The sequence below is a fragment of the Glycine soja genome, chromosome 11 (genome assembly GCF_004193775.1).
Source record: "Glycine soja cultivar W05 chromosome 11, ASM419377v2, whole genome shotgun sequence".
Taxonomy (NCBI): Eukaryota; Viridiplantae; Streptophyta; class Magnoliopsida; order Fabales; family Fabaceae; genus Glycine; species Glycine soja.
The window spans coordinates 10,997,824-11,023,201 of NC_041012.1; the positions used below are offsets into that span (position 1 = coordinate 10,997,824).

Consider the following 25,378-nt stretch of genomic DNA (forward strand, 5'->3'; position numbering starts at 1 on the left):
AATGACTTGTCACTTCAGAATTATTATTATTTCAACTTCTTAAAAATAAATTAATTTTGATCTTAAATTTTTAAGAAATTAGTCTTGGCTTCAAAAGGAAATCACTTTCTGAATGATTTTTTAAAGTGCGTCCTTAACAAGATTCATAAAAAAATAACTACAAGGTATAAGGAAGGATTAAAATAAACTTTGGATTAAAAAAACAAGGCAACAATAATCAATTCCTTACAAACCCAAAAGAAATGTAAATACTACTCATGAAGAACTGGATTAAAAACCTGAAACTAATTCAAACTAGAAAAACATCATAAGCATAGTAACGCTAATTTAATTTGGAGGAGGGAAGAAAATGGCATCAGCATTCCTCTTTGAACGGAAGAGTTGCTCAAGTCCTGCATCTACATTGAAAGCAGCCTGCAGAACAGTGGGTGAAAGAGCCTTCCACGTCCCAATACTTCCAGCCAGGTGAGTAAATACAGGACTGACATTATAATAATCATAAGAACCTTTGTTAGAATTAATTAATATGCATATGCTTTCACAACTACTAACTACAAGCTTTGTTAGAAGCTATAAGTAACACCCTTTTTTAAACACAATTTTTATTCCAAAGCATAAATTTATTTCAATCAAGTATGAGTATGATTACTTCAATCATTAATTGGTTAGTTAAGCATGACCACTACTAGTCCACTACAATCAGCTAACTTACCAATTAGTTCTAAGTAATATCTACAGAAACGTAATGTTTGCATTAAGATCAGCATATGTTACAAAAATGAAATTCAAATTCTGTTTGAAAAACTCACTTGGGGGTAGTGATGATAGAGAACCACTCCAATCCATCAGAGTCAGCAATCTTTGAGACAACAAAAAACCTTGGCACAATGAACAAATTACCGGCCTTCACTGTTGTCTCCAAAACCCTGCGACCATCAGCACCAACAACCTGAGCACGACCACTCCCTCTCACAATATAAGTAACCTGAAAAGAAGGAGATATAAGGTTGGTTAAGTGGTTAAGAAAGAGAAGGAAGAAAAAGTTGCGGAGTTCGATCCCTTCTCCTAATAAAAACTAACAAACTAACAATTAACATATATAAAAAAAATAACCTGAAAAGCAGAATCACAAGAGAATCCAGGGGAACACATGGCCTTTCCATCAAGCCTCACAAGGTCTGCTCCTAGACCAACCTCACCAACCAAAGGAAGGTTCTTGGTGTTCAACACCACAACCCTTCCTCCATTCTTGATGTCAACATCCAATGGAGCCTCTTCACAGTTCAATGCCATGCCCTTTCTGTGTTCCTCTTTGGGCTCAGGAAGGTTGATGTTCCCTTCAAGCTTTACAATGCCATTGCCTGATTGTTTCCCAACAAGGGTCTTCACATCCTTCTCTTCTAAGTCCCAAGCCCTTCCCACAAACTCAGTTGAGACTCCAGTGAAGATTCCATTGGAACCAGTTAGGTAAAAATCAGTGAATTCACCAGTCTTGTGGGCTTTTGAAGTGTCACCTAAGAACAGAACAACCAACTCAGTGTCCTCCTTGTTGTACCACCAGGTTATCACACCAAAAGGGAGTGCCAAAGCATCACCCTTCTTGATAGCAAGAACCTTCTCTTCCGATTCAGGGAGCACAATTCCAGCAACTCCACTTCCTGTTTTGGCAAGTTCACATTTAAAAACCAGCCAATTATCAGAATAATGAATCACTACAAATCAGAATGGTTTCTCTCTTGTTAATTTTTGTATTATCTTGTTATGGAGAAAAAATTGGGTATACTTTTCACTCAATAATTTTTTACTTATTTTCAGAAAACCCTACCTAGTTAATGTTAAGCTAATCATAAAATTTTCACGTCTAATGTTAGGAAATGGGAAATGATGTTTTCTTTTTAGAAATAAAATAATTTTTTAAAACTATATATATACTCCAAACCATAATGATTACAATTGCTCGAAACGTTATTTAATACGGTATAGCAGAGAAAGCACGACTATCAAAATCGGATATGGTTGAATCTTAATCAGTGTATAAGGAAATTTGATTCATAAAATCCTCAAAATGAAAAAAAAAAAACAAATTTAGAACTGAAATATTCATTAAAAAAAATGTTCTTATGGGAAAAATAACAAAATTGATTGGTGCAACACTCCTTACAAAACTTCACCTTGGAGAACATATGCAACCTTGGAAGAGTCAGAGTATTGAGGAAGGGCAAAACCATTTTTCTGAAGAGCTAGTTTGGCAGCACCAATGTTCCCTTCATGCAACATGGGGAGCTCAGAAGGGGACCATGCATGGTAAGACCCACCATTGCTTTCGTACACCTTCTTGGCCAATTGGGGAGAAAGATCAATTTCCATGGTAATAGATAGAAAGAGCAAAACAAAACATAAACACCATACAACTCTACATGTGTTGTGTATATATAGCAATCCTAAAATAGTAAAGTTAACAAACAAGGTGATACAGTATCTATCCTGCTACTTGTTTGTTGTTACATCAATCTAGTCTAACAGAATAGACTTGGCGTTTAGATTTGTTATTATTTTTTGAAAAAAATAACAAACTGATTGGTTAACAACGCCCCTAGGTATATGTCCCGTTTGGTTGGTTCCTTAGTGGTAGATAGTATGTTGAAATCTTAACAATTTTATTTTTTTATAGGTGCAATATGATCTCATTCTTCTCCGTCTCTCATGCCTCTTCTTTTCCCAACTTTCCACTCTCTCCTTCCCCCAATTCGCATTTTTTTTTTCACTTTTCCCCCTCCCCTTCTTCCTTCCCCTTCAGCGAGGCCCAATGTGCACTCAAAATATTTTTTTCATTCTTCCTATTCTGTTCTTGCATTTTTATTCACATGTAATAAAAAAAATTGGCATAAAAAGGACTCATGTGTGATAAGATAATAAATAATAATTTATCAAAAAATAATTTTAGACATTTTTTTTTAAATCATCCCATAAGTTTTATTTTATTATATCTATAATGTCTATGTTAATATTAGCTTCCTAAAAATATGTTTAATATCTTTTTTAAATAATTTAAAGTAGTGGATGATTCAAAATATTTAATAACAAGTTATAGCATATAAATTAAAGCGCGGGAAGAAAAACAGAGCAAAAGATAACATTACATGCAAATGTGTTCTGCATCTAATAAACACCAATATAAGAGATATTTGATATCAATTTAGTTAAAGTTCAAGGTAACAATAACCCGATCATATATATATGTATAATAACAAATTGTTAATAATCATCACCAGTTGATAAAGTTGATAATCTTGACTTTAAGTATTAAAGTTATTTAAATGGTAATTTGTAATTAAATATTAACGTAAAATTATTTTTTATTATTAGTGTATAATCATTAAATCATTTTTTTATAAATAAAAATATGTATACAAGGTCGATTTAAATTGAATTGAATATTTTTTTTAAATTAAATATAAAATCTGATCCAAAGTAATAAAAAAATATATATTCTTCATTTGTTTAATTTTCTATTTATTCGATTTTTGATTTTTTTATTAGAACAGAGAAATAAAGAAGCAAAGGCATGTAGGTGACTGAGGTATAGCAAATTAAACGTGAGGAAGGGTCCTATTACTTCTTCATATTTTACAATTTGATTTTTATGACTATATTCAATTTTAGTTGAGGTCAATTTATTTCTGAGCTGGACCTTAAAATTCAATCAAATAAAAAAAATCCAAAAAAATATTACCAAATAAATATAATAATATATCAAATTAAATCTAAAATTTATATATTTTAAAAACATCCCATCTAAAATATTTATGAATTATTAATACTTATTTAAAAACCTTTTTTTATTACACCTCGGTTAAATTTAATTTCTTCTTTTAGAGTTTGATTTGTAAAATGGCTAAAATACATTTTTGTGCCTATAATTTAGCTTTTTTTTTTTTCATTTTCATCTTTAAGAAAAAAAATTTGACTTTAGTCCTAACAAAGTATATTTATCTTATTTTTCATTTAAAGTATTGTCAATGACACTTTAGACAGTAAAAAATATATTTTAAATAATAAAAAAATTATCTAAAATATTTTAAGGACGAAAATACATTTTACAAGGATTAAAAAAAAATTACATAGATAAAAATGAAAAAATGTTAAATTACAAAAATAAAAGATATATTTAAGCCTTCGTAGTATAAGATGAACAAATTGATTTATTTAAGCCAAGACTAATTTCTTAAAAATTTAAGATCAAAATTAATTTATTTTTAAGAAGTTGAAATAATAATAATTCTGAGGTGACAAGTCATGTTTCGACCGGAATATAAGATGAACACTGAAAGTACTGAATCCGTTCTGTATTTTCTCTGGTGATGATGAGACAAAATGGCGCCATTGGAGTCACTGGAGAAAGAGTATCCACTCATTGACTCTAATTTTCAAAGCTTCTGCGCCTCCCACGGCATTTTCTCTGGTTCCGTTTCCCTTTCTCTCTACCACTTTTCTCTTTTTTTCGATTTCATTATTTTCAGTGTTGCGCACACGCTCACGATTCCATTATCTTCTCAGTTGAAGATTTTCTTCTGCACGATCTCGACGCATTACTTTCCTTTACGGATAATCATTCCACTTCACAGACCCTGAAGCAGGTCAGGGTTACCTAATTCTTGTTTTTTTTTAGTTTATGCTCTGCTAATTCTGTTATTAGGTTAATTAATAGTAATAACTTTGAACATGTACTATTCAGGGAATTGACCAGCTGATCTCAATAATAGACGCTCTTCATCCACCATTGCTAAACGGTTTGCAGCTCTTGGAAGATGCTCAGCGTAATAAACATGTTTTGTCCACTGGATGTGAAGGGTACTTTCACTTCAACTTATATATATTTCATGTTATGTTGTTGATGCCTATCCTAGTGCAGCGCATTTTCTTATACATAGGGCCTATTTGGCTGAGTAGTTGGAAAATTTGGAATGAAATTGCACTTACCAGTTATAACAAAATCTGGGAGGGTTGAACATAGAATGCACAACTCATTTGACCACTCTTGTAGCATGGAATTGAAATAAAACTCATTTTTGACCACTCTTGTCTCATGGAATTGAAATGAAACAACTCATTCTCTATGACTGACAGTCAAATGTCAAACTTTATTTTGTACTCCATTTTCACTCCCCTTCTCCTCCTTATTTTCAACCAGTGCCATAGCCCTTTATTTTCACTACGGTGTTCAAAACTTTTGTGGATTATAGTGTTGAGTTCTTAAGAAATGTTTGATTTGGCTTAATAAGGTTTAGTCTGTGGGTTAAAAGTAGCACTGCTTACTACTCAATGTTTGAATCTATATAAATATAATTCAGGATTGATGCATTGCTCAGAGGTGGATTACGTGAAGGGCAATTAACTGAACTTGTTGGGTCATCCTCGTCTGGAAAGACACAGGTAAGAACCCACTCCTTCTCCAAAAATCATATCTTGAGTAAGAGTGCTAACAGGGTGGGGCAGGGGTGGGCATTGTTTCCTGTTTCTTCTTTGTTTATGTTCTGTTCAAATATAACTTGACTTTTTTTTATTCATGTATTTTTATTTTAGGCATGCCTACTGTCTGCCTCAACTGTTGTTGCGAAGCATAAGAGTTCAGTTATATACTTAGATACAGGCAACTCCTTTTCACCTCAACGTATTGCACATTTTGTTGGTCAGTCTTCTGGCCATATTTTTGGCAATCAGGTTACTTCGACTAGAGACTTATGGTATATTGTTTGATCCATCTTGTTCATTAACTTGCCTTAAAACTGATTTAAATGATCTGTCTTTTTAGGCTGATCATATGCTCAAAAAAGTATTGGACAGGATAATTTGCTACTCAGTGTTTGACGTCTATCATATGTTTGATGTGCTGCATCAACTGAAGATTAATTTAAGATCTGAGGTTCTCATTGAATGGAGTATTTGTAGCTGATGTAACTTGATTTTGCATTTCTTCTATCAAATAGATGACTATTGTATACTGTCACAGATTGTGAAATCAAATCAGCATGTTCGATTGCTTATTGTTGATTCAATCTCTTCACTGATTACCCCCATCCTTGGGGGCAGTGGTCCTCAGGGTATAGTACATCTTTGCACACAAAATTCCTTGCTAATGTTTACTTTAAAAGATGACCCCACTTACCATATTAATTTGCTGAGTTGTGCAGTTGTTGTCTATTTTCATTCTTTTGGGGCTTCCCATTCTAATTCTGTCCCTTTTATCAAATTTACTTGTTTTTATTAAAAGTTTATTAGGAACTTGAGCTTTTAACCACCTGAGTTAAGAGAACAAGAGTGCCTGCTTCTCTACATTTAAAGAAGGATATAAAGGGGTATGGTGTGCATCTTATATGAATCTTTTTTTCCAAAAATAAAGCTTCTTGTTTTATTAATACTTCTCCAACCATGTGTGATGTGTCTCCTATTATCTGATAACAATGTATCAAGTTGAGCTCTTCATTCTGCTCTCAAAGTTCAACCACAAAGTCTTTGTTTTTGTTATTCTCTAAAAACATAAAATAGCGTTAGATTTGATATCTCCTAAGAAAGTGAATATATTTTTTGTAGAGGTATATAAATTGATTGGACTCTTTTGAAATGAGGAGCCTGACTGTATGGATCATAAGCCATATTTAGAGGTTGATTCATTTATTTTGTCTTTCTACATTTTATTTTGTTCTTCTTTGATGTCACCGTTTATATAACATGATTAATCATGCTTTTCCTTTTTCTTTCTCTGGTTAAGAGAGTCTTATTTTCCATGATATAAGGTTGGATAGAATATCTTAATATATACATTAACTGTGCAGAAGCCTATAGTTTACATGTTACGGGTGATTTCAGGACATGCTTTAATGATATCTGCTGGGTTTTTACTGAAGAAGTTAGCACATGAGCATAATATTGCAGTATTGGTAAGTTTTGGTTTCCTTTTTCATTTATGCTGGTGATAATCCTTTCAATAATTGTAAGTAAAGCCTACTAATTGCAAGTGATTTTTCTGGGATCATCTTTCTTAAGCCTTATAGTACAACAACCAGCAGCCACCAAAACTTTTCCCATTAGATGGGATGGGATCAAACAATGCTATAATATTCTGTCCTAAATCATGTTTATAGACAAATTATTGACTTTTAAATCCTTCTTGATTGTTTCTCCTATGGTTTTAAAGTGAGGGAAATAACGGTGTCTGATTTTTAATGTCTCTAAAATTGATCCTATGGTAGACTGGTAGTTGTGCAAGAATCATATCTTACAGTTCCTCCTTTTTATTGTAAGACCAAATAAAGAGAAATAACTTGGTGAACATCTCAGAGAGACAAACGAGGAGGAGGTGAATTTGTGTCTAGGGATGGCAATGGTAGGGTATTACTTTATTAGAGTATTTGTGTCCATGAATAGGTTAAGTAAAAAACCCGTAATAGGACCCAAGTTTGTGTGGGTAACAACTTTATTATAAATGAATACTTATACCCCTACATTCTACCATTGTCCGTATTTTGGTTTAATGTATCTTTTGACAAACTAAAAAACAAGATTGTTATTTTAATACTAAAATTAATTTATTAATCATGAAAATGAATAAAATGAAAAGCATTAATTAAAGTGTAACATCTAACTCAATTAAAAAAATATCTAAAGATCTTTTAAATCCTAGTTATAAAATATAACAAATATGCAGTTAAACAATTACGTTTATATTATGTATGTGTGTGCAAGTATGGGGCAAGAGGCTTACTGTGGACAGTAGCCAACCTACATTCACACCCACATGCTTTTGCAAGTAATCGTCCAAACCCATTTGATTCGTATAGTTTTATCCATTGTGAATAACTTTTGGGAGTAGCTGTTGGGTCTGAGTCTAATTGCCATCTGTGTCAAAGTTAGCATTATACAAATCATCTCCTTTTTTTCCATTTATTTCCTTATATATAAATGTTTATTTAGTACTGTCCTGTGGGTTAAACAATGCAATGAGAAAACAGAATTACGGGGGGCTGAGAGAACAACACCTTTTGAAAAAGGCCAGACAACGGTTGAGTAATGACTCTGCTCATTTTATATTTAGAAAATTTCAAACATTATTGCTGTGATTTGTATTGAGGAGTCAGGGAAGCTATATATCTTCGAGTAGCACTTCTAAGTTCTAATGGAACAAATTTTGAAGGTAACGAATCATGTGGTGGGTGGAGATGATGGTATTTCCAAACCAGCAATGGGAGAGAGTTGGAAGAGTGTCCCACATGTACGAATTTTGCTTTCTCGTGATTGTGGAAGCAATGTCTGCGATATTTCAATACTAAAACATCCATCTATGGTATGCCACTTGATCAGAAAATTTCTATATGATGTTGTCTACGTTAGTTAATGTCATGTTATTTTATGAGCTGTTATTTATGGGTATTTTACTCTTCATTTACCTGGATCGCATTCTACTCCGCCACCATTTCCCCCCTTGGGAGTTTGATTCCCTCTACATCTCTATCATTGATAGGGTTATTATTATTATTATTTGGAGTTGAACCTCTGGAAATTAACCAGTCTGAATTTATTGTTCTGTTTCAGGCTTCTGGTAGGGCTACAAGTTCCACTATGTATTTATGACTGTTAAAACAGTTTATTCAAAATTAGATATCCTTTATTATATCTCTGATCCCACGGTAATAACTGAGCGTTTGGTTTCACAGTAGGAATAATAAGAGGGACAATGATACACAAACATCATTTTATTTTAAATTAAACACACTAGAGACTAAAAATATTTTAAAAAAAAACACTAGAGACTAAAAATATTTTTAAAAAAAATATAGATGCCAGATGGCAAATTGGCAATGTTTTTATCGTGGAGAAAAGGTAGCTATGTAGTTATTGTATTGGAAAACGGCGACGTGATCAAAACGTAGTAATGATTGATGCTAATTACTAACTATTGAAGGATACGGTGATGCCAATTGCAAATGAGTAAATGACCAACAACTATAATCGAAGGATATATAGAAAATCAACATTGTCCGTGAACGCATCAATGCTCGCTGTCATGCATGCCAGTATTACTTGCAGCTGACAAAAGGATACTGAAAATAAATACAGATATTAGTTTTTACTTTTTAATTGAATTATAATTCTATTTAGAATTGATTAACAATAAAATAATTAAAATTCATTAATAAAAAATATTTATTATTAATTATTTAAAAATAAAAATTATATATATTAACAAAAGATCACATATTGATAAGAAAAATATCTAACATATAACTCTCATTATTTAAAGTAAAAAGAATTTTTTTAATATTTATTTTAGGTCTTCTTTGTTATTAGATCGATTCTAATCTATTTGCTAGATCACAGCTAAAAATTAAAAATCTTGTAAGATGAATATTTTTAATTAAAAAAATGGATTTCAAATTCATAGTTGGATTTTTCTTTTTTTCCTTTTTTTTATCACTTAATTAGTCTTATATCTCTTAGTAAAGAGACAATTGAATGGACCTTTCTCACTTGAAATATTAGATTTTATATTTTTATATATATTGAGCTATAATATATTTCATTTTTTAAATATCAGTCACTCATTAATAACAAAAATTCTTGACTTGCCCTCAATGATGTTTCTTTGTAAGTCTCTCCAAGTACCCACAAATATCCACAAATATATTACGATATTGGGGCTCTAGCATGTCAAAACTACTTATAATGTATTGTAGTAGATTTTCTCTAATTCATAAAATCCATGTTTTCACTCGCATCTACTCAATTACCTTGTCTTTGATTTCCTGCACGAAGGGTCAAGTTTTTTTTTATCCTTTTTCCCCAAATTTCTTTGCAGAGATAAAATATCAAACCGCATTAAGATAAGAGATGTAAAAATTCTTGGCAAAATAAATGTCAATCTATTTCTAGCAATGAATTTATTCAGATACCCTCCCCCAGTTCTTTAGAAAATAACAATTTTTCAATGCATTACCCTCTAAACATTATATGGGTGATCAGACCATAATAACAGAAAAGCACATAGAAGAAGAATAGAAACATAATTGCATTAAATAGATAATAGGGAATAATTACATTACTAGAGTTTGGCCTCCGGACTCCCAACCAACAAAAGGTGTTTAGCCTCTCATAGCCATGAGAGGCTTTACCCTTCAGAGACTAATGAAAGAAAGGGTTGGATGACTAATAACAAGAAAATGGGAAATGACTAAGAGAAAAAGGGGTTTTTCCTAAGGGATAGACCCATTCTTTTCCTTTTGCTTCCCACTCTTCTTATAGGTATGGGATAGCTTACTTTTCACACTGATCTCGCGCTTAACGCGGGCTTTCGCACTAAGCGCGCATTTGGGTTTTCTCATGGGCCTTCTCGCACTAAGCCTGTGTTGCACGCTGAGCGAGACTGTGCACTAAGCAACTTGCTCGCTAATCGAGAGTACATGCTGAACGAGCTGTCCAATCCTTCTTTAATACTTTTTCTTTCAAATTTTTCATCAATTTCCTCTAAAATGTTTGAAATCTTCTTTTTTTGACTTCTACTAATAAAAAATTACAAAGATGTTAATTTATTCGTTATTTCGTTAAAATCAATAATAAAATGAAGAAATTATTGCTCTACAAAGTATTGTGTGATTCATTTAATAAAGTAGTAGTTACCTTATTGAGAAGGAAGAGACAAAAAAATGAAACAAATATTTATGACTTGTTGTTGACCAATGGAGAGTAGCTACAAGACGACGAGAGCCTTTTCAAGTTTTAAAGAAGAGTTCCCAATAGGCAGTACTACTCAGGGAGACAAACAAAAGTATTTATTTACTTTTGTGTGAGGAGCACTTTATTTTACTTCAACTTGTTTAAGAAATTTCTCATACTTTTTGTTTTAATACACAATAATATATGTATGTAATAATATTGGAAAGAAGGGGCCGGGCCCATGCTTGTCCCCCTAATATCTCTGTCACAGTGAAACTCAGCCATAGCAATTTTTTTTTTTCAAAAGTAAAATATTCTCACATAGTTAATAACTCATTACAACACGAAATACAAACATTTTTGCAACAAGAAAGAAGTTAACAGCACAGCATATAAGAGAGAGAGAGAGAGAGAGAGGCTAGTATGCCAGATAAGCAGTGAGCTGCAACAGAGTCTGGACACCGTCAGTGTTATGTTGCTGACCGCCGCTAACAGGAAAAGTCTTAATAATGGCAAAGCCTTCTGCGTTGAGAAACTTTCCGGTGCCTCCAACGATGGCAATTTGAGACTCCGAAACCTGCGTTAGATGAACGCCAAAGAAACTAAGACTGTCCACGTAACCATTCTCTTCAAACTTAGCGGTGAAAGCCATAAGCTGACTTGCTCCATCGACAGCGCTGGCAATGTAAAATCCCTGCGCCTTCCCTACCAAACCCGAACCCAACTCTTGCCCTTCAGTGAGCTCATCGTCGAAGACAGTCATTGTCCCAAACATGACCTTCTGCAGTGTCATTCCCTCTGGGAGCTGGTTGGTGTTAGTGACCGGGAAACCGGCCCCACCGTTGAGCAAGTTGTTGTTGTTGAAGACGCTGGCCGTGGTACCCCCCAGTCCGGTGAGGAAAGGAAGGTTGTTGTTGTTGAGAATTCCTCCGTTGTTGTTGTTCTGTGGAACTCCGTTGTTCAGAGGAAGGTTTGCTCCGTTGGGTTTCGCGAATGCCACTTGAGCGTTCAGAGCTGGATTCGTCACCACGCCTGTTACAGCTCTGGCCGTGGGGTTGGAGCCTCCCAGAATGTCGTGCATGAAAAATGAGAGCGTGTGATGTTGTTGGTCAACTCCTTTGACTTCCGCAACTGGGGATTCTGCAACAAGTGGAAGTGGAGAGACAACAGGGGATTCGGCAGCACTGTTGGGTTCTTCTGGTGTTTCTATTTCATCAAGGATTCGAGTTGAAGTGGTAGCCGTGATTGCGAATGCAAGGAATATAAGTGCTATTAATATTTTTGCATTCAGGGGCATTGTCGTGGAAACGGATTCACACCTCGCCATAGAGTGTTTTGATATATAGTTGGATGGAAGATGCATGCAGTTATTTTGTTGAGATGATAATGAATGAGTTATGAGGCCGGAGTGGTATAAATACCCAATTCAGAGAAGTAAGTTCATACACCATAATTATATTATGGTGGAGTTGATGCGTGTGAGAGGAGTAGTTCATCAGAGTAGCTAGCTGATCTCATTCAAAACTCCCCAAGTTCTCGATGTAGTAGTTTAAACTAAACAGTCAGTATTATAAAATATTAAAATAATATTTCTCCTAGGAAATTTGACGCAAGGAATTCCTGAAACACAACGAAAGATCAGGATAAAAATGGTTTCATATGAATTTGAAAAAAAAAAAAAAAGATCTTGTTCTAAGAATAATTTTTGTATCCATGGATAGAGCATTTTCTGCTTATGAACCGAATCACCCTTGCATAGGTGATTGGCGGGTATGTGTTAGGATTCAATTGCAAGCTAAGAACTTGAGTCTCATCTTATCAAATTTTATGATCAAGCTTCATCCTTACTAAATTATTTCTCATATCCTTTCTCTCAAAGTTTAATTTATTTATTAATCATATTCACATTTTCTTTTATTTTTTGTTATTATTATTATTACTATTAGTCATTTATGGATCTACTTATGTTTGAGTTAGTTACAAAAATTAAAATGGGGAACTGATTTTCTTTTTAATTTATAGAAAAATATTAAGATGAAAATTTAAACACACGTTAAAATTAGAAATGAAAATAGTAATTTATCTCTAATTACAAACAAAATACCAACATGTCATTATTCCTCATGCAACTTAACTTGAATTCATTGAAGTTTTATATTTAAACTTTATGAATGAAAAAAATGTGTTTAAACGAGAAAATTTGCACTAAAAATAATCAATAAAGTTTTCTTATAAACATTAGTCATTGAAAAATCAATAAATACTTAACACTTATAACATAAAAAAATTACAAATTTAAGGAAATGGGTCAAAAGCCGAGCATTATCTTTGATAGAGATGAAGTTTTTTTTTTTAAGTGTTAAGAGACATACTCTGCCTCTAAGAGATAGATTGTAAATGAATGACAGAAACAGTGGAACAAAGAAATAACAGAGAGAAATAGGTTCTTTTCGGTCTGGGCTAAGTTCTTATCTTAACGGTTCTATCATCCTAAAAGCACAATAATAGTCCATGTATAATTTATAAAATTTACCGTGTTCTCGTATTTCTGTTGTTTCATATCATATATGTGCTCCCTAAGCTCTACTCTCATCTTTGCCAGTCCTCTGAGGTAAGCACCAACATATATCCACCCATTGAAAACAATTTGTTCACCTTGATATGAAATCATTCATTACTTTACTGCCTTGAAAAGTGAAAACTTATGTGCCAGGAAAACCGCCAATAGTGTCACATAGGATTAGAATAAGGGCAAAGTAAATTCAAATGAAATTTTGGAACATCCACATAAAAAATTGTAAAGATATAGACAATTCGTCCATACCTAATGTACTCTATTAAATACACGGAGATGTAAGTACAGTTATGAGCTCACTTGCACCCTTATCCTCACTACAGGCAGACTTAATGATAGTTTCCCATCTCTCCAAATCAAATTCTACCTTTCTCTTTTCCATCTCTTCCAAAACAAAGCATGCACCATCAGTACTCCCAGATTTCAACAAGCCAACAACCAGACAATTAAATGTCTACTACTAAGCATTGCATTCAAAACACTCAAACCAACCTCAAAATCCCCAATCTGGCACAAACCATCAACCACCATCCTGTATGTTGCTGCATTTGGCACACATCCCCGAATCTGCATCTCAAGTAAGACTTTGTAAGCTTCCATTGCCTTACCTTCCTTGCAAAGATAATTTATCAATATGTACGTTACAACATCTGGTTTAAGCCGCCTTTTCTTCATCTCATGAAGCAAAGCCTTGGCCTCTTCAACCTTTCCTCTCTTCCCAAGATCGTTCATCAAAACACCAAAATTCACCGGCTGAGCTTTAGACCCATGATACGCCATATCAAACATAAGCTTCTTAGCTTCCTCATACTTCTCCACAGAGCACAAATCCTCCATCAACAGTGCATAAGTTACTTCTCACAAGGAAGGTAACAAAGGCACTCCAACAAGTGGGGGCGAACCCAGGAATAAATGTTTGGGGAGTCAAGTATGAAATTAAACTTTACAATATAAGTATTAAATATTTTTAAAAAAATATTTATAATCACGTGCTTTCTAAAATAAACCAAGAATATATAATAGAAAATATATTTGTATGAAAGTTAAAATAAATATATTTTAAAAAACCCAAAATTACATATAACAACCATCAATTCCATATATCATCAACAACCTTCTTAAATTTATATATATATATATATATATATATATATATATATATATATATATATATATATATAAAAACAAAGTAGTAACTATATTAACCATTTTTTTTACCAAAAAAACTATTAATTATGTTATAAAAATATACTAAATTTAAATAAATTATGTAAATCACTAAATTATATTTTATGATAACAGTAGTATTAAAAAGTTATTTTTATAGTGTGTTTGGTTAGATTTATAGTGAGAATTAATTAATTACGAGTAATTCTTTTTATAGTGAAGAAAAAAAATTGCATTTTTTATGGCGTCATCGTAATTTTATGAGATGGATTTTTTTACTTGCCGGATATTATGAGGTAAAACTGCATCTCGAGTATTATCCAAACATATTATAAGAATTTTGTGCATCGCATGTATATAGCGCATATATGCATATGTATGTGTTTTGGTAAAAATATTATCTTATTGAAAATTAATTAGGTGGTATGTGTCACTGTTTTTAAAACAATTTTTTTAAAATTTTAAAGTAAATACAATTGAGTGTGAGTGAAGATTTATCGAAGAAATTTAATAAAAATTATTTATATTTATATTTTAATTGTAGCTACAAGTCCTCAAAAGTTGTTTATCCTTTTCTCTACTAATTAACGATAGCCAAACTTAAATTAGAAGCACCAAACCATCTTACGTAGCAAACATTAAAAAGTTAAGGAGATTATGAACAGAATAAATGGTCTTTCTTGAGCGAATGACACTCTCTTAACAGGAAAAAAAAAATCAAAATCTCTGAATTTGGAAGTTATTCCTAGTGCAAACATATTTTGTACTTACTTTTAATGCTATGAAGTTGCATCGTGTTTAATACACTTTATATTTCATATAATATTTTTTTTGTCAAACCCATTAATTACACCTAACATTTTTTAAGATAAAATAGATTTTTAATTTCTTTAAATATGATTTTATTTAATTTTGAGTTTCAATAAAAATTATTGGTTTTAATTTTTAAAAAAATTTAAGACAGTTCTTATTAGCATTTAATAAATATGTATTACTGATATCATATCACAAGTCATAATATATGATTTCTCTTAACAATATATTTTAGGGTCTTCCTAATTAAGATACTGATTAACAAAATAAAGAAGTTTTTTTAATTAAAAATTACATAAAAATGCATTTAAAAATTATAGAAGAGAATTTTTTATGCATTTCAATATTTTTTTTAATTTTCTTAATTGACCAGTGTCACTATCCTTACTAAAGACATTGATTAGCATCTGGCTATCTTTTAATATGGGTATTTTCCTCTTTTCACACGGTTAAAAATTATACGTAGTTTACTCTCTTAATTCCTAGTATTTCCAATAACCTTATAATTGAGTTATATTTAAAATAAATTTGTATTTTTAACAGGAAAAGATATAAAAATAAAACATCATAATATACTTTAAATTAAATATAAAAAAACACACTTTGTGGTGTTAACTTCAAAATAGCAGCTTTAATTAATGAAGGGACTCCTTGCACGTATCAGCAAGCGCAAGTTGACAATAATTTGCTTGACATGTTACGGTTCATGTCTATGTTCCAATGGAAACGCTGAAAAGAGCGCTAGCTGGTACGAAATAGTAAGACTGAATTCCCTATCAACGAATGCCACTACTAAAATTTACAACGCTTAAGTTTACTATAAAAAGCGGTTGGTGGTAAGCTGAAAAGAAAACCATGCTCAATTCATGAGTAATCCCCTCTCTATTTTCATTTCCTAATTAATCAAATCAAACCAAACACCAAGATGATTTCTGAGTCCCTGTTACTATTCCTCATTGTTTTCATTTCTGCTTCCCTTCTCAAACTCTTGTTTGAGAGAAAAAACAAGCATAAGAGCCACTTGAAAAACCCTCCTAGCCCACCAACAATACCCATAATAGGTCATCTCCATCTCCTTAAACCCCTCATCCATCACTCATTCCAAGACCTCTCTCTCCGATATGGGCCTCTCATAAGCCTTCGAATAGGTCCCGTTAAGTTCATAGTTGCAAGCACCCCATCACTCGCCAAAGAGTTTCTCAAGAACAACGAGCTCACATACTCTTCTCGCAAAATGAACATGGCCATCAACATGGTTACCTACCACAACGCCACTTTCGCGTTTGCGCCTTACGACACTTACTGGAAGTTCATGAAAAAACTAAGCACCACTGAGCTCTTGGGAAACAAAACCCTAGCACAGTTCCTACCTATTAGGACAAGGGAAGTTCATGACTTCATTCAAATTTTGTTCCATAAATCAAAGACCCAGGAGAGAGTGAACCTCACTGAAGCTCTTTTGAGTCTTTCCACCAATGTGATATCGCAGATGATGTTGAGCATTAAGAGCTCCGAAACAGACAGCCAGGCAGAACAGGCACGGGCTTTGGTTCGTGAAGTGACGCAGATTTTCGGGGAGTATAACATTTCAGATTTCTTAGGTTTCTGCAAGAACTTGGACTTGCAGGGTTTCAAGAAGAGGGCATTGGACATACATAAGAGGTACGATGCGTTGTTAGAGAAGATCATCTCTGATAGTGAGGAGTTGAGAATGAAATAAAACGAAGAGGGTTGTGAAGATGAAGATGGAGATGAGAAAGTGAAGGATTTTCTTGACATTTTGTTGGATGTTTCTGAGCAGAAAGAATGCGAGGTCGAGTTAACTCGGAACCACGTCAAATCATTGATCTTGGTACGTAACTCATGCTTTATACACTCCCTTGCATGATGAAATAATACGTACCTGTCTATTTTAAAGCCATAGTTAAATTTTCCTAAAAGTAGGTCCGCCTCATCTTGGACTCGGAATAAGAGAAATAGCATGCAAGAAAAAAAAAACCAGAAAGTGTAGATGTAATAAATTTTGTAAAATAGATAAATAAAGTAAATATAAAATAAAAGAAAAAACAATCAGGTATTTATAATATTATTTTATGTTTTATTGGAAAAATCTTATCAATTAAGTATTTTTTTTATAATCATTATTTAACATTTTGTACACTCAAAAGAGGAAGAGAGATACACAAATAATAATAAAGTTTAAGTTAGAGAGATAGAAAGAAGAGAGAAGAGAGATTGAATATTAATTTGGATAAGGTTCAAAATAAATAAATCAATTTTTACATTGAGTGTTATATAATTAAATTTGTAACTAACTAAACTAAATTGCAACAAACTATACTAATAACAAATTTGTAACCAACTAAACTAATCTTTAACTAATTTATAATCAACTAAACTAATTTTTATCTCTAATAAACACTTGGAGAAGAAAATACATTATTTTGAGTTGTTGCCAATTTGGTAGTGGTAGGAGAGGGTGTCCTGGAATGCCTTTGACCATGCGTGAATTGCCAACTATCATTGGAGCTCTCACAGTGCTTTGAGTGGAAGATGTTTGGTTCACAAGGTAAAAATCTTAGACCAATATATGGAAAAAGTTTAATCAATATAGATGAACGGCCAGGATTGACTGCTCCAAGGGCCAATGATCTTATTGGCATTCCTGTTGCACGATTGAATCCCAACCCTTTTCGTCAAGTTTAGTTTATTGTCAAGGAAATTTGTGACCACAAAGCCTTCAACTGATTAGTATTTCCATGAAAAAATTGAGTCAGTATTTTTTCCATGATAAGTCATGCAATTTGATATTATAATGAGTGTATGAGTTGAAAAATGTTCTTTCTAATTTTATTTGTGGTGTAATATATGTAAGATATTATGATGAGTGTTGAGTGTAGGAGCTGGAAAATGTTCTTTCTATGTATAATTTTTTGTTCAAATAAAGACGAAATTGATATATATATATATATATATATATATATATATATATATATATAGCGAAATTTATTCTATTTTATATGTAGCATATTTGCCATTATTATATAATACAATTGTGAAATTTACAACAAGCCTAAGAAGACTTGTTTTCATGTAGAATCTGTTAAATTTTGACGTCTAACAGTTCGAATTTCAATATATTTGTCATAGTTTTTAACTTTAATTTTTCTGTATGCAACTAGGATTACGAAGAGAAGGGACAATAAATTGATTTTTTTTTATAAAAGATGTGAAGTCGCCACTAAAATTTATTTATTTTAATCCAAAGAAAAGCATCAGTGTGTCCTTTTTTTTTTTTGTAATTTCTACCATGCATGAGAGCAAATGTCCACTTGCCTAGCTATTTGATAGTCACTTATTCTTAGATGAGGTGAGAAAGAAGAACAAGCCAAGGTTCTTCACAGTTGATCATACAGGGTATATATATATATATATATATTCCAATTCATATAACACCTGTGTTTTCTTTTTCCAGCCAATTAAAGAAATTTTATTCATTTAAAAAGGAGTACAAGGGTTCCCCTAACAATTAAAAGAGGATAACTCCGGCAAAATTGCCTACACCAATTTACATACATCACCATAATGACCATCAATATCTTATATCTCCTCAATCCCTGCATACTTACATTTCTACTGCACATTATGTTTCATATTTAACAACATTCAAGCCCTGCATAAAGGTATTCTTACAGACCAAAATATAAACACCACTATATACATGCATATGCATATGCATCTTCACTTAGCACTGAATTACTGCAATATTGGACTACAGACTTTTCAAACACACCATTGGGTTTGAAGACCATGCATGCATTCTTCATTATAAAAAAAAAAAAAAAAACCTTTATAGACAGCCAAGACCAACTTTTAAATTTAATAAAATCCAACACACTTTCAATGCACGAACCCTCATTTCAAAAAATGATTTCTTGACTTGTTTCCCGTAGAGCCAACCACTATGCTGTAAGAAATGGACTTTATCTAGGATCATAGGCATAATGCCATTTAGATCCCAGCCCATTTATAGCCAAATCAAATAAGCAAATTAATTAACCTGCAGGTGAGCATTAAGTGCAGAGTTGTTTCATCTTGTCTAATTAATTGCAAAAAGGACAGCTATATTCATCATCTTGAATGAAAACATTTCTACCTTTTGCTCATACAGTATTATTTTTGGTTGGCAAAGGGCGAGTGGGGGAAAGCATGTGAAGTGTTTGATGAAATGCTTCAGAAGAGAGTGCAACCGAGTGTTGTCAGTTATAATAGTCTCATTGGGTTTTTGTGTAGGAAGGCTGATTTGGACAAAGCACTGGCCTTGCTAGAGGACATGGGCCAGAAATGAAAGCGTGCGAATGAAGTAACTTATGCACTGTTGATGGAGGGTTTGTGCTCTGTGGAGAAGTATGAGGAAGCTAAGAAGCTTATGTTTGATATGGCGTATCATGGGTCTAAAGCTCAGCCGGTGAATTTTGGTGTTTTGATGAACGATCTTGGGAAGAGAGGAAAGGTTGAAGAGGCCAAGGCTTTGCTTCATGAGATGAAGAAAAGGGGCTTAAACCAGATGTTGTAACGTACAACATATTGATAAATTATCTTTGCAAGGAAGGTAAGGCAATGGAAGCTTACAAAGTCTTACTTGAGATGCAGATTGGGGGATGTGTGCCAAATGCAGCAACATACAGGATGGTGGTTGATGGTTTGTGCCAGATTGGGGATTTTGAGGTTGGTTTGAGTGTTTTGAATGCAATGCTTACTAGTAGACAATTAATTGTCAGTTTGTTGGCTTGTTGAAATCTGGGAGTACTGATGGTGCATGCTTTGTTTTGGAAGAAATGGAAAAGAGAAAGGTAGAATTTGATTTGGAGAGATGGGAAACTATCATTAAGTCTGCCTGTAGTGAGGATAAGTGTTAGGTGCAGGGGAACAAGCTGATTTCGAGGATCAGCTACCTCCAGAAAATGCAGAGAAAAGAGGGAAATAAGAGGTAAGATAAAGTGTGATATTCGTATTATTGTCTGCTTGTTTATTTACATATAGCTTTATATAGAAATTCCTAAGATAGAATTGGTATAAAATCTATTATGGGGAATATTCTAGTAACAAAATCTGCTTTGCATGTTTGGACTCTGAGACTGTGTATACGACAAGCAGGATTTGGGCTCCTAATTCTTCTTCCAGCAATACCCTCAAGTCGTGTAATCTTCCAGGTAACTTGGCTTTTTCACCCTTCTCTTACTATTGGTCTCTTCTTCTCCCTGCACCCTTGCCATAGGTGTTTCCTGCATATTCCTATCACTCCATGGCCCCTAGAAATCCACCTTGTCCTCAAGGTGGTAAGCTTGGCATAAGGTGGTCCAGTTCTCCCAAGATGCTTCATCAGGGGACATCCCCTGCCACTGAACAAGCACTTCCCAGGAATTGTTGACTTGTCGAGAACTGAGGATAGCAAGGGGAGTAGTGCTAGGATGTCCATCAATGAACTGTGGAGGTAGAGAGGTAGAGTCAGGGTGTGTCGGGGATCCTCGAAAAGGCTTAAGCAACGAGCAATGGAAGACAAAATGTATCTTAGCTCCCTCGGGTAGTTCAAGGCGATATGCAGCCATCCCAATTCGTTCAATGACCCAAAAGGGACCAAAGTAGCGTTTGGTCAGCTTACCGGAGCTCGTCGGAGATCCTCTCACCGTGGACTGTCGATAAGGTCGAAGTTTGACCAATACCCAATCATTGATCTCATAGTTGACTTCCCTTCTGTTCTTGTTCGCGTAAATCTTCATAGCCTCTTGTGCTTTGATAAGCTTCTTCCTAATGGATTGAAAAGTCGTATCCCTGTCCACCAAGAATTCCTCCACAGCATCAATTCTCGAAGTGCCCAAGAGATATTCAGGAAATGCAAAAGGTTTCCTACCATATGTAATCTCGTAAGGTGTAGACCCCGAACCCACAGTCCAAGACGAGTTATGAGACCACTCTACCCAAGGAATGAATCTTCCCCAATTCCTTGGTCTTCCATGGACAAACGCACGCAGGTACTATTCAATCACGCGATTGAGCACCTCAGTTTGACCATCAGTCTGCGGATGGTAAGCTGAGCTCATTCGCAGGACAGTGCCGCTTAATCGAAATAAATCCTGCCAAAAATGGCTAATGAAAAGTGGGTCTCTGTCTGAGACTATGCTCTGAGGAAACCCATGAAGCTTGATAACGATGTTCAAGAAAAGTGAAGCAACCATGTGAGCTGTATGTGAAGTGGGTAAAGTCCCCAAGTGAATTCCCTTTGAAAATCTGTCAACAACCACAAAGATTGTAGTGTGGCCATGGTAAGGAGGTAGACCGACAATAAAATCCATGGAGAGATCCTCCCATGGCCTCTGAGGAACAGGGAGAGGACATAACAGTCCTGCGGACTTCTTAGCTTCATATTTCGTCAATTGGCAGTCCAAACAATTGGCCACAAAGCGAGCCACATCTTCCCTGAGTCCCTGCCAGATAAAATTCTCCGATAAACGAGCTAAAGTCTTTCGAATTCTGGCATGACCACCTGTGGGAGTAGTGTGATATTCATGCAACAAAGTGGGAATGATGGGTAAGTCGTAAGGAATCCAAATGCAACCCTTATGCATAATGAGGTTGTGAATGACAGAGAAGCCGGGGTGCCGGGAAGGTTCTGCCAATATAGCTTGTCGCAGTTGATCGTAACCATCATGAGAGTCAAACTGAGCTCGCAATTCTTTCATAAATGATAAACAGGGAACTGAAAGGATCATTGTAAGGGTTGGTTGTTGCTCTGAAATCCTAGACAAGGCATAAGCTGCTTGATTATGGGACCCAGACCGGTATTGAATGTCATAGTCGTACCCCATGAGTCTTGCCATGTACTGGTGCTGCTCTGGTGTCTGAATCACTTGGGTCAAAAACTCCTTCAAACTTCGATGGTCAGTGATAATAGTGAAATGGCGGCCAAGCAAGTATTGGCGCCATTTACGCACCGCTGTGGTAATAGCACACAATTCTCGTACATATGTAGATGAACGCAACAACTTGGGGGTGAAAGGCTTGCTGAAGAACGCCACAGGGTGACCCTTCTGGGAAAGGACTGCCCCCATGCCAACCCCGGAAGCATCAGTTTCCAGTGTGAAAGGGGTAGTGAAGTCCGGTAGGGCCAATACCGGAGCGGAGGAGAGAGCTTCCTTAAGGTGATCAAATGCAAGCTGAGCGTCCGTAGACCATTGGAAAGAAGGCAGGGTGGTAAGCTTTACCAGAGGGGTTGCCATTGTAGCATAATTACGAATGAACCTTCTGTAGAAACCGACGAGGCCGAGGAAGCTCCGGAGAGCTCGTGTGGACTGTGGAATAGGCCACTGCTTGATTGCATCAATCTTAGAAGCAATGGGTTCCACCCCTTTGGTCGAAACAACGTGTCCTAAGTACTCGACCTGTGCCTGCGCGAAGAAACACTTAGATAATTTCAGGACAAATTGGTTTGTGAGGAGTACCTGAAAGGTGGTCTCAAGATGTCGCAAGTGTTCATCGAAAGAGGAGCTATACACCAGGATATCGTCAAAGAAGACGATAATGAAGTGGCGTAGATAGGGGCCAAACAACAAGTTCATTGTAGCCTGGAACGACGATGGGGCATTACATAGCCCAAAAGGCATGACTTTGAACTCATAGTGTCCATGATGAGTTTGAAAAGATGTTTTGTGAATATCGGCATCATGCATTCGGATCTGGTGATAACCCTGCAATAAATCCAACTTAGAAAAGCAGCAGGCACCTCCCAATTCGTCTAAGAGCTCGTCTGTGGTCGGAATAGGAAAACGGTCCTTGACCGTGACGGCATTGAGTGCGCGGTAGTCAACGCAGAATCGCCATGTCCCATCACTCTTCTTGACGAGTAGTACCGGGGAGGAAAGTGGACTCGTGCTGGGCTGAATCAGGCCTCGTTGGAGCATGAGATCCACCTGTGACTCAATTTCCCGCTTTTGGAAATGAGGATAGCGATAAGGGTGCACGTTCATAGGGGTTGCTTGAGGAATTAAATGTATGTGATGGTCTGTTGTTCGTGCCGGCGGCAGGGTATGTGGTGGCTGGAACAAGGCATCATATCGGAGAAGGAGAGTCTGAAGAGCAGGGTGCAACGAGGTGATCTCAGTCGTGGAGGGATTGTCGGTCAGCATGGTAATGTGGAAGAGAAACCCATCGCCCTGGGTCCGACATAACCTGCGAAATTGGGGAGAAGACAATTGCCTGAGATTGGTGTCATTCTCACCTTTGAGTTCAACAAGACGACCCTGATGGAAGAATTGCATGCACAGGGTGTTGTAGTCTGTGAGGATGGGACCAAGAGACTGAAGCCACTGAACACCAAGCACAATGTTGGCCCCAGAAATTGGTAGAACGTATAAGTCCACCGTGAACGAGGTCGTCTGAATTTCCACCGGAATTTCCGTACACAGCTGTTGACACTCGAGGTGTTGACCATTGCCAACCATTACTCGAAGTGGTGTGGTCTGCCGACAATGAAGGCCCAACTTGCTGACAAGCTGCTCTTGAATAAAATTATGAGTGCTTCCTCCATCAATGAGGATGAGCACCTGTTGACCGGAGATGGTGCCAACGAGACGGAGTGTCTCAGGGGCTATGTGTCCAGCTAAGGAATTAAGGCTGATCTGGGCTGGAATCGGGTCATGTGTGTCGGGTATGTAGTGGGCCGGGTCCGGGTCGGGTGGGTCAGTGGTCGGGTCAATAGGGTTTATATTAGCAGCAGTTGGGTCGTCTCCTTCAACAAGGAGAAGAAACACTCGAGAGGCACACTTGTGCCCTCGATGGTACTTCTCCTCACATGTGAAGCATAGCCCGCGTTCGCGTCGCGAGGCCATTTCCTCAGGTGTCAGACGCTTAATGGTGGAGGGTGGTCGCGGTGGAGTGGGAAGAAGGGGGAGGGGGTTAGGTGGCGGAGACGAAAGGGTGGGGATGGAAGTTCGAGGGGGTGTCGCGGTGGAGATGTAGGGTTGTCGCGGCCGCGGAAGGGGTCGTGCATCCATTAATTTTTCCTCCTGCATGCGAGTAAGCCCCGCTGCTTGGGCCATCGTGAGCGGCTGCAACACTTGAACTTCTCGGCGGATATCGGGGGAGAGTCCCGATATGAAACAGCTTAAGAGGAACGGGGAGGGGAGACCAACCACGCGATTTGCGAGAGCTTCAAACTCAACCAGGTAAGCACTCAGAGTGCCTTTCTGCGTCAATTTGAACAATGTTCCGGTGGGGTCCTCGTAGTGTGACGGGGCAAATCGATTTTGCAGGGCTTGCAAGAAGTTCGACCACGAGGTAAATTGGCCATTGTTGGCCATCCATTGGAACCAGGCAAGGGCCTGTCCTTCCATATAAAACGAGGCTATGGTCAAACGCTCATGAGCGGGTGTGCCATGGTACTCAAAATATTGATGGATCTTAAATATCCACCTAGATGGGTCTGTGCCATCAAAACGAGGCACGTCTAACTTCATCTTGTGAATGGATGCAGGTGGTGGAGGTGGGTGCGACAGGATTGTGTTTGGGTTTGTGGTGGGGGAAAAAATTGGTGGTAAACGATGGAGGAGTTCGTCAATCTTAGAGGTCATGGTGAGCTGTTGCTGGGTAAGACGAACGAGGGCATCTTCGAGCTTGTCAGCTGAAGTGGGGGTTGAATCTGCCATGACAATGAAAGCACCAAATATGTTAGGTGTAGGGGAACAAGCTGATTTCGAGGATCAGCTACCTCCAGAAAATGCAGAAAAAAGAGGGAAATAAGAGGTAAGATAAAGTGTGATATTCGTATTATTGCCTGCTTGCTTATTTACATATAGCTTTATATAGAAATTCCTAAGATAGAATTGGTATAAAATCTGTTATGGGGAATATTCTAGTAACAGAATCTGTTTTGCATGTTTGGGCTCTGAGACTGTGTATACAACAAGCAGGATTTGGGCTCCTAATTCTTCTTCCAGCAATACCCTCAAGTCGTGTAATCTTCCAGGTAACTTGGCTTTTTCACCCTTCTCTTACTATTGGTCTCTTCTTCTCCCTGCACCCTTGCCATGGGTGTTTCCTGCATATTCCTATCAATAAGGG

At 35.9% G+C, this 25,378-nt stretch overlaps 4 protein-coding genes and 1 pseudogene across 9 annotated transcripts; 2 read left to right on the top strand and 3 right to left on the bottom strand.

Annotated features, from left to right (window-relative positions):
- Window positions 1-154: 154 nt before the first annotated feature.
- Window positions 155-2,404, bottom strand: LOC114375669 (legumin type B-like). The gene is made up of 4 exons (XM_028333519.1): window positions 2,172-2,404; window positions 1,114-1,658; window positions 810-985; window positions 155-481 (listed from the first exon to the last, which is right to left on the bottom strand). The coding sequence occupies exons 1-4, from the start codon at window positions 2,365-2,367 to the stop codon at window positions 328-330; spliced, it is 1,071 nt and encodes a 356-aa protein (XP_028189320.1). The 5' UTR covers window positions 2,368-2,404; the 3' UTR covers window positions 155-327.
- A 1,890-nt stretch (window positions 2,405-4,294) lies between these two features.
- Window positions 4,295-8,688, top strand: LOC114374545 (DNA repair protein RAD51 homolog 4-like). 6 transcript variants are annotated; one of them, XM_028332204.1, is made up of 10 exons: window positions 4,297-4,462; window positions 4,558-4,637; window positions 4,736-4,851; window positions 5,352-5,433; window positions 5,584-5,721; window positions 5,813-5,923; window positions 6,011-6,101; window positions 6,868-6,938; window positions 8,192-8,341; window positions 8,590-8,688. In XM_028332204.1, the coding sequence occupies exons 1-10, from the start codon at window positions 4,375-4,377 to the stop codon at window positions 8,626-8,628; spliced, it is 966 nt and encodes a 321-aa protein (XP_028188005.1). In that variant the 5' UTR covers window positions 4,297-4,374; the 3' UTR covers window positions 8,629-8,688. The 6 variants fall into 6 exon arrangements, 4 of the variants coding, with proteins under 4 accessions (XP_028188006.1, XP_028188005.1, XP_028188003.1 ...); XM_028332205.1 differs by lacking the exon at window positions 8,590-8,688 and having other exon boundaries at window positions 4,295-4,462; window positions 5,370-5,433; window positions 8,192-8,581; XM_028332202.1 differs by lacking the exon at window positions 8,590-8,688 and having other exon boundaries at window positions 8,192-8,581.
- A 2,113-nt stretch (window positions 8,689-10,801) lies between these two features.
- LOC114374919 (dirigent protein 10-like) lies at window positions 10,802-12,113 on the bottom strand. Its single transcript, XM_028332644.1, has one exon. It carries the CDS (start codon window positions 12,068-12,070, stop codon window positions 11,126-11,128), a length of 945 nt encoding a protein of 314 aa, XP_028188445.1. The 5' UTR covers window positions 12,071-12,113; the 3' UTR covers window positions 10,802-11,125.
- Window positions 12,114-16,187: 4,074 nt separating this feature from the next.
- Window positions 16,188-23,977, top strand: LOC114377175 (annotated as a pseudogene).
- Window positions 22,734-24,963, bottom strand: LOC114377177. The gene is made up of 2 exons (XM_028335586.1): window positions 22,908-24,963; window positions 22,734-22,807 (listed from the first exon to the last, which is right to left on the bottom strand). The coding sequence occupies exons 1-2, from the start codon at window positions 24,961-24,963 to the stop codon at window positions 22,734-22,736; spliced, it is 2,130 nt and encodes a 709-aa protein (XP_028191387.1).
- Window positions 24,964-25,378: the final 415 nt, after the last annotated feature.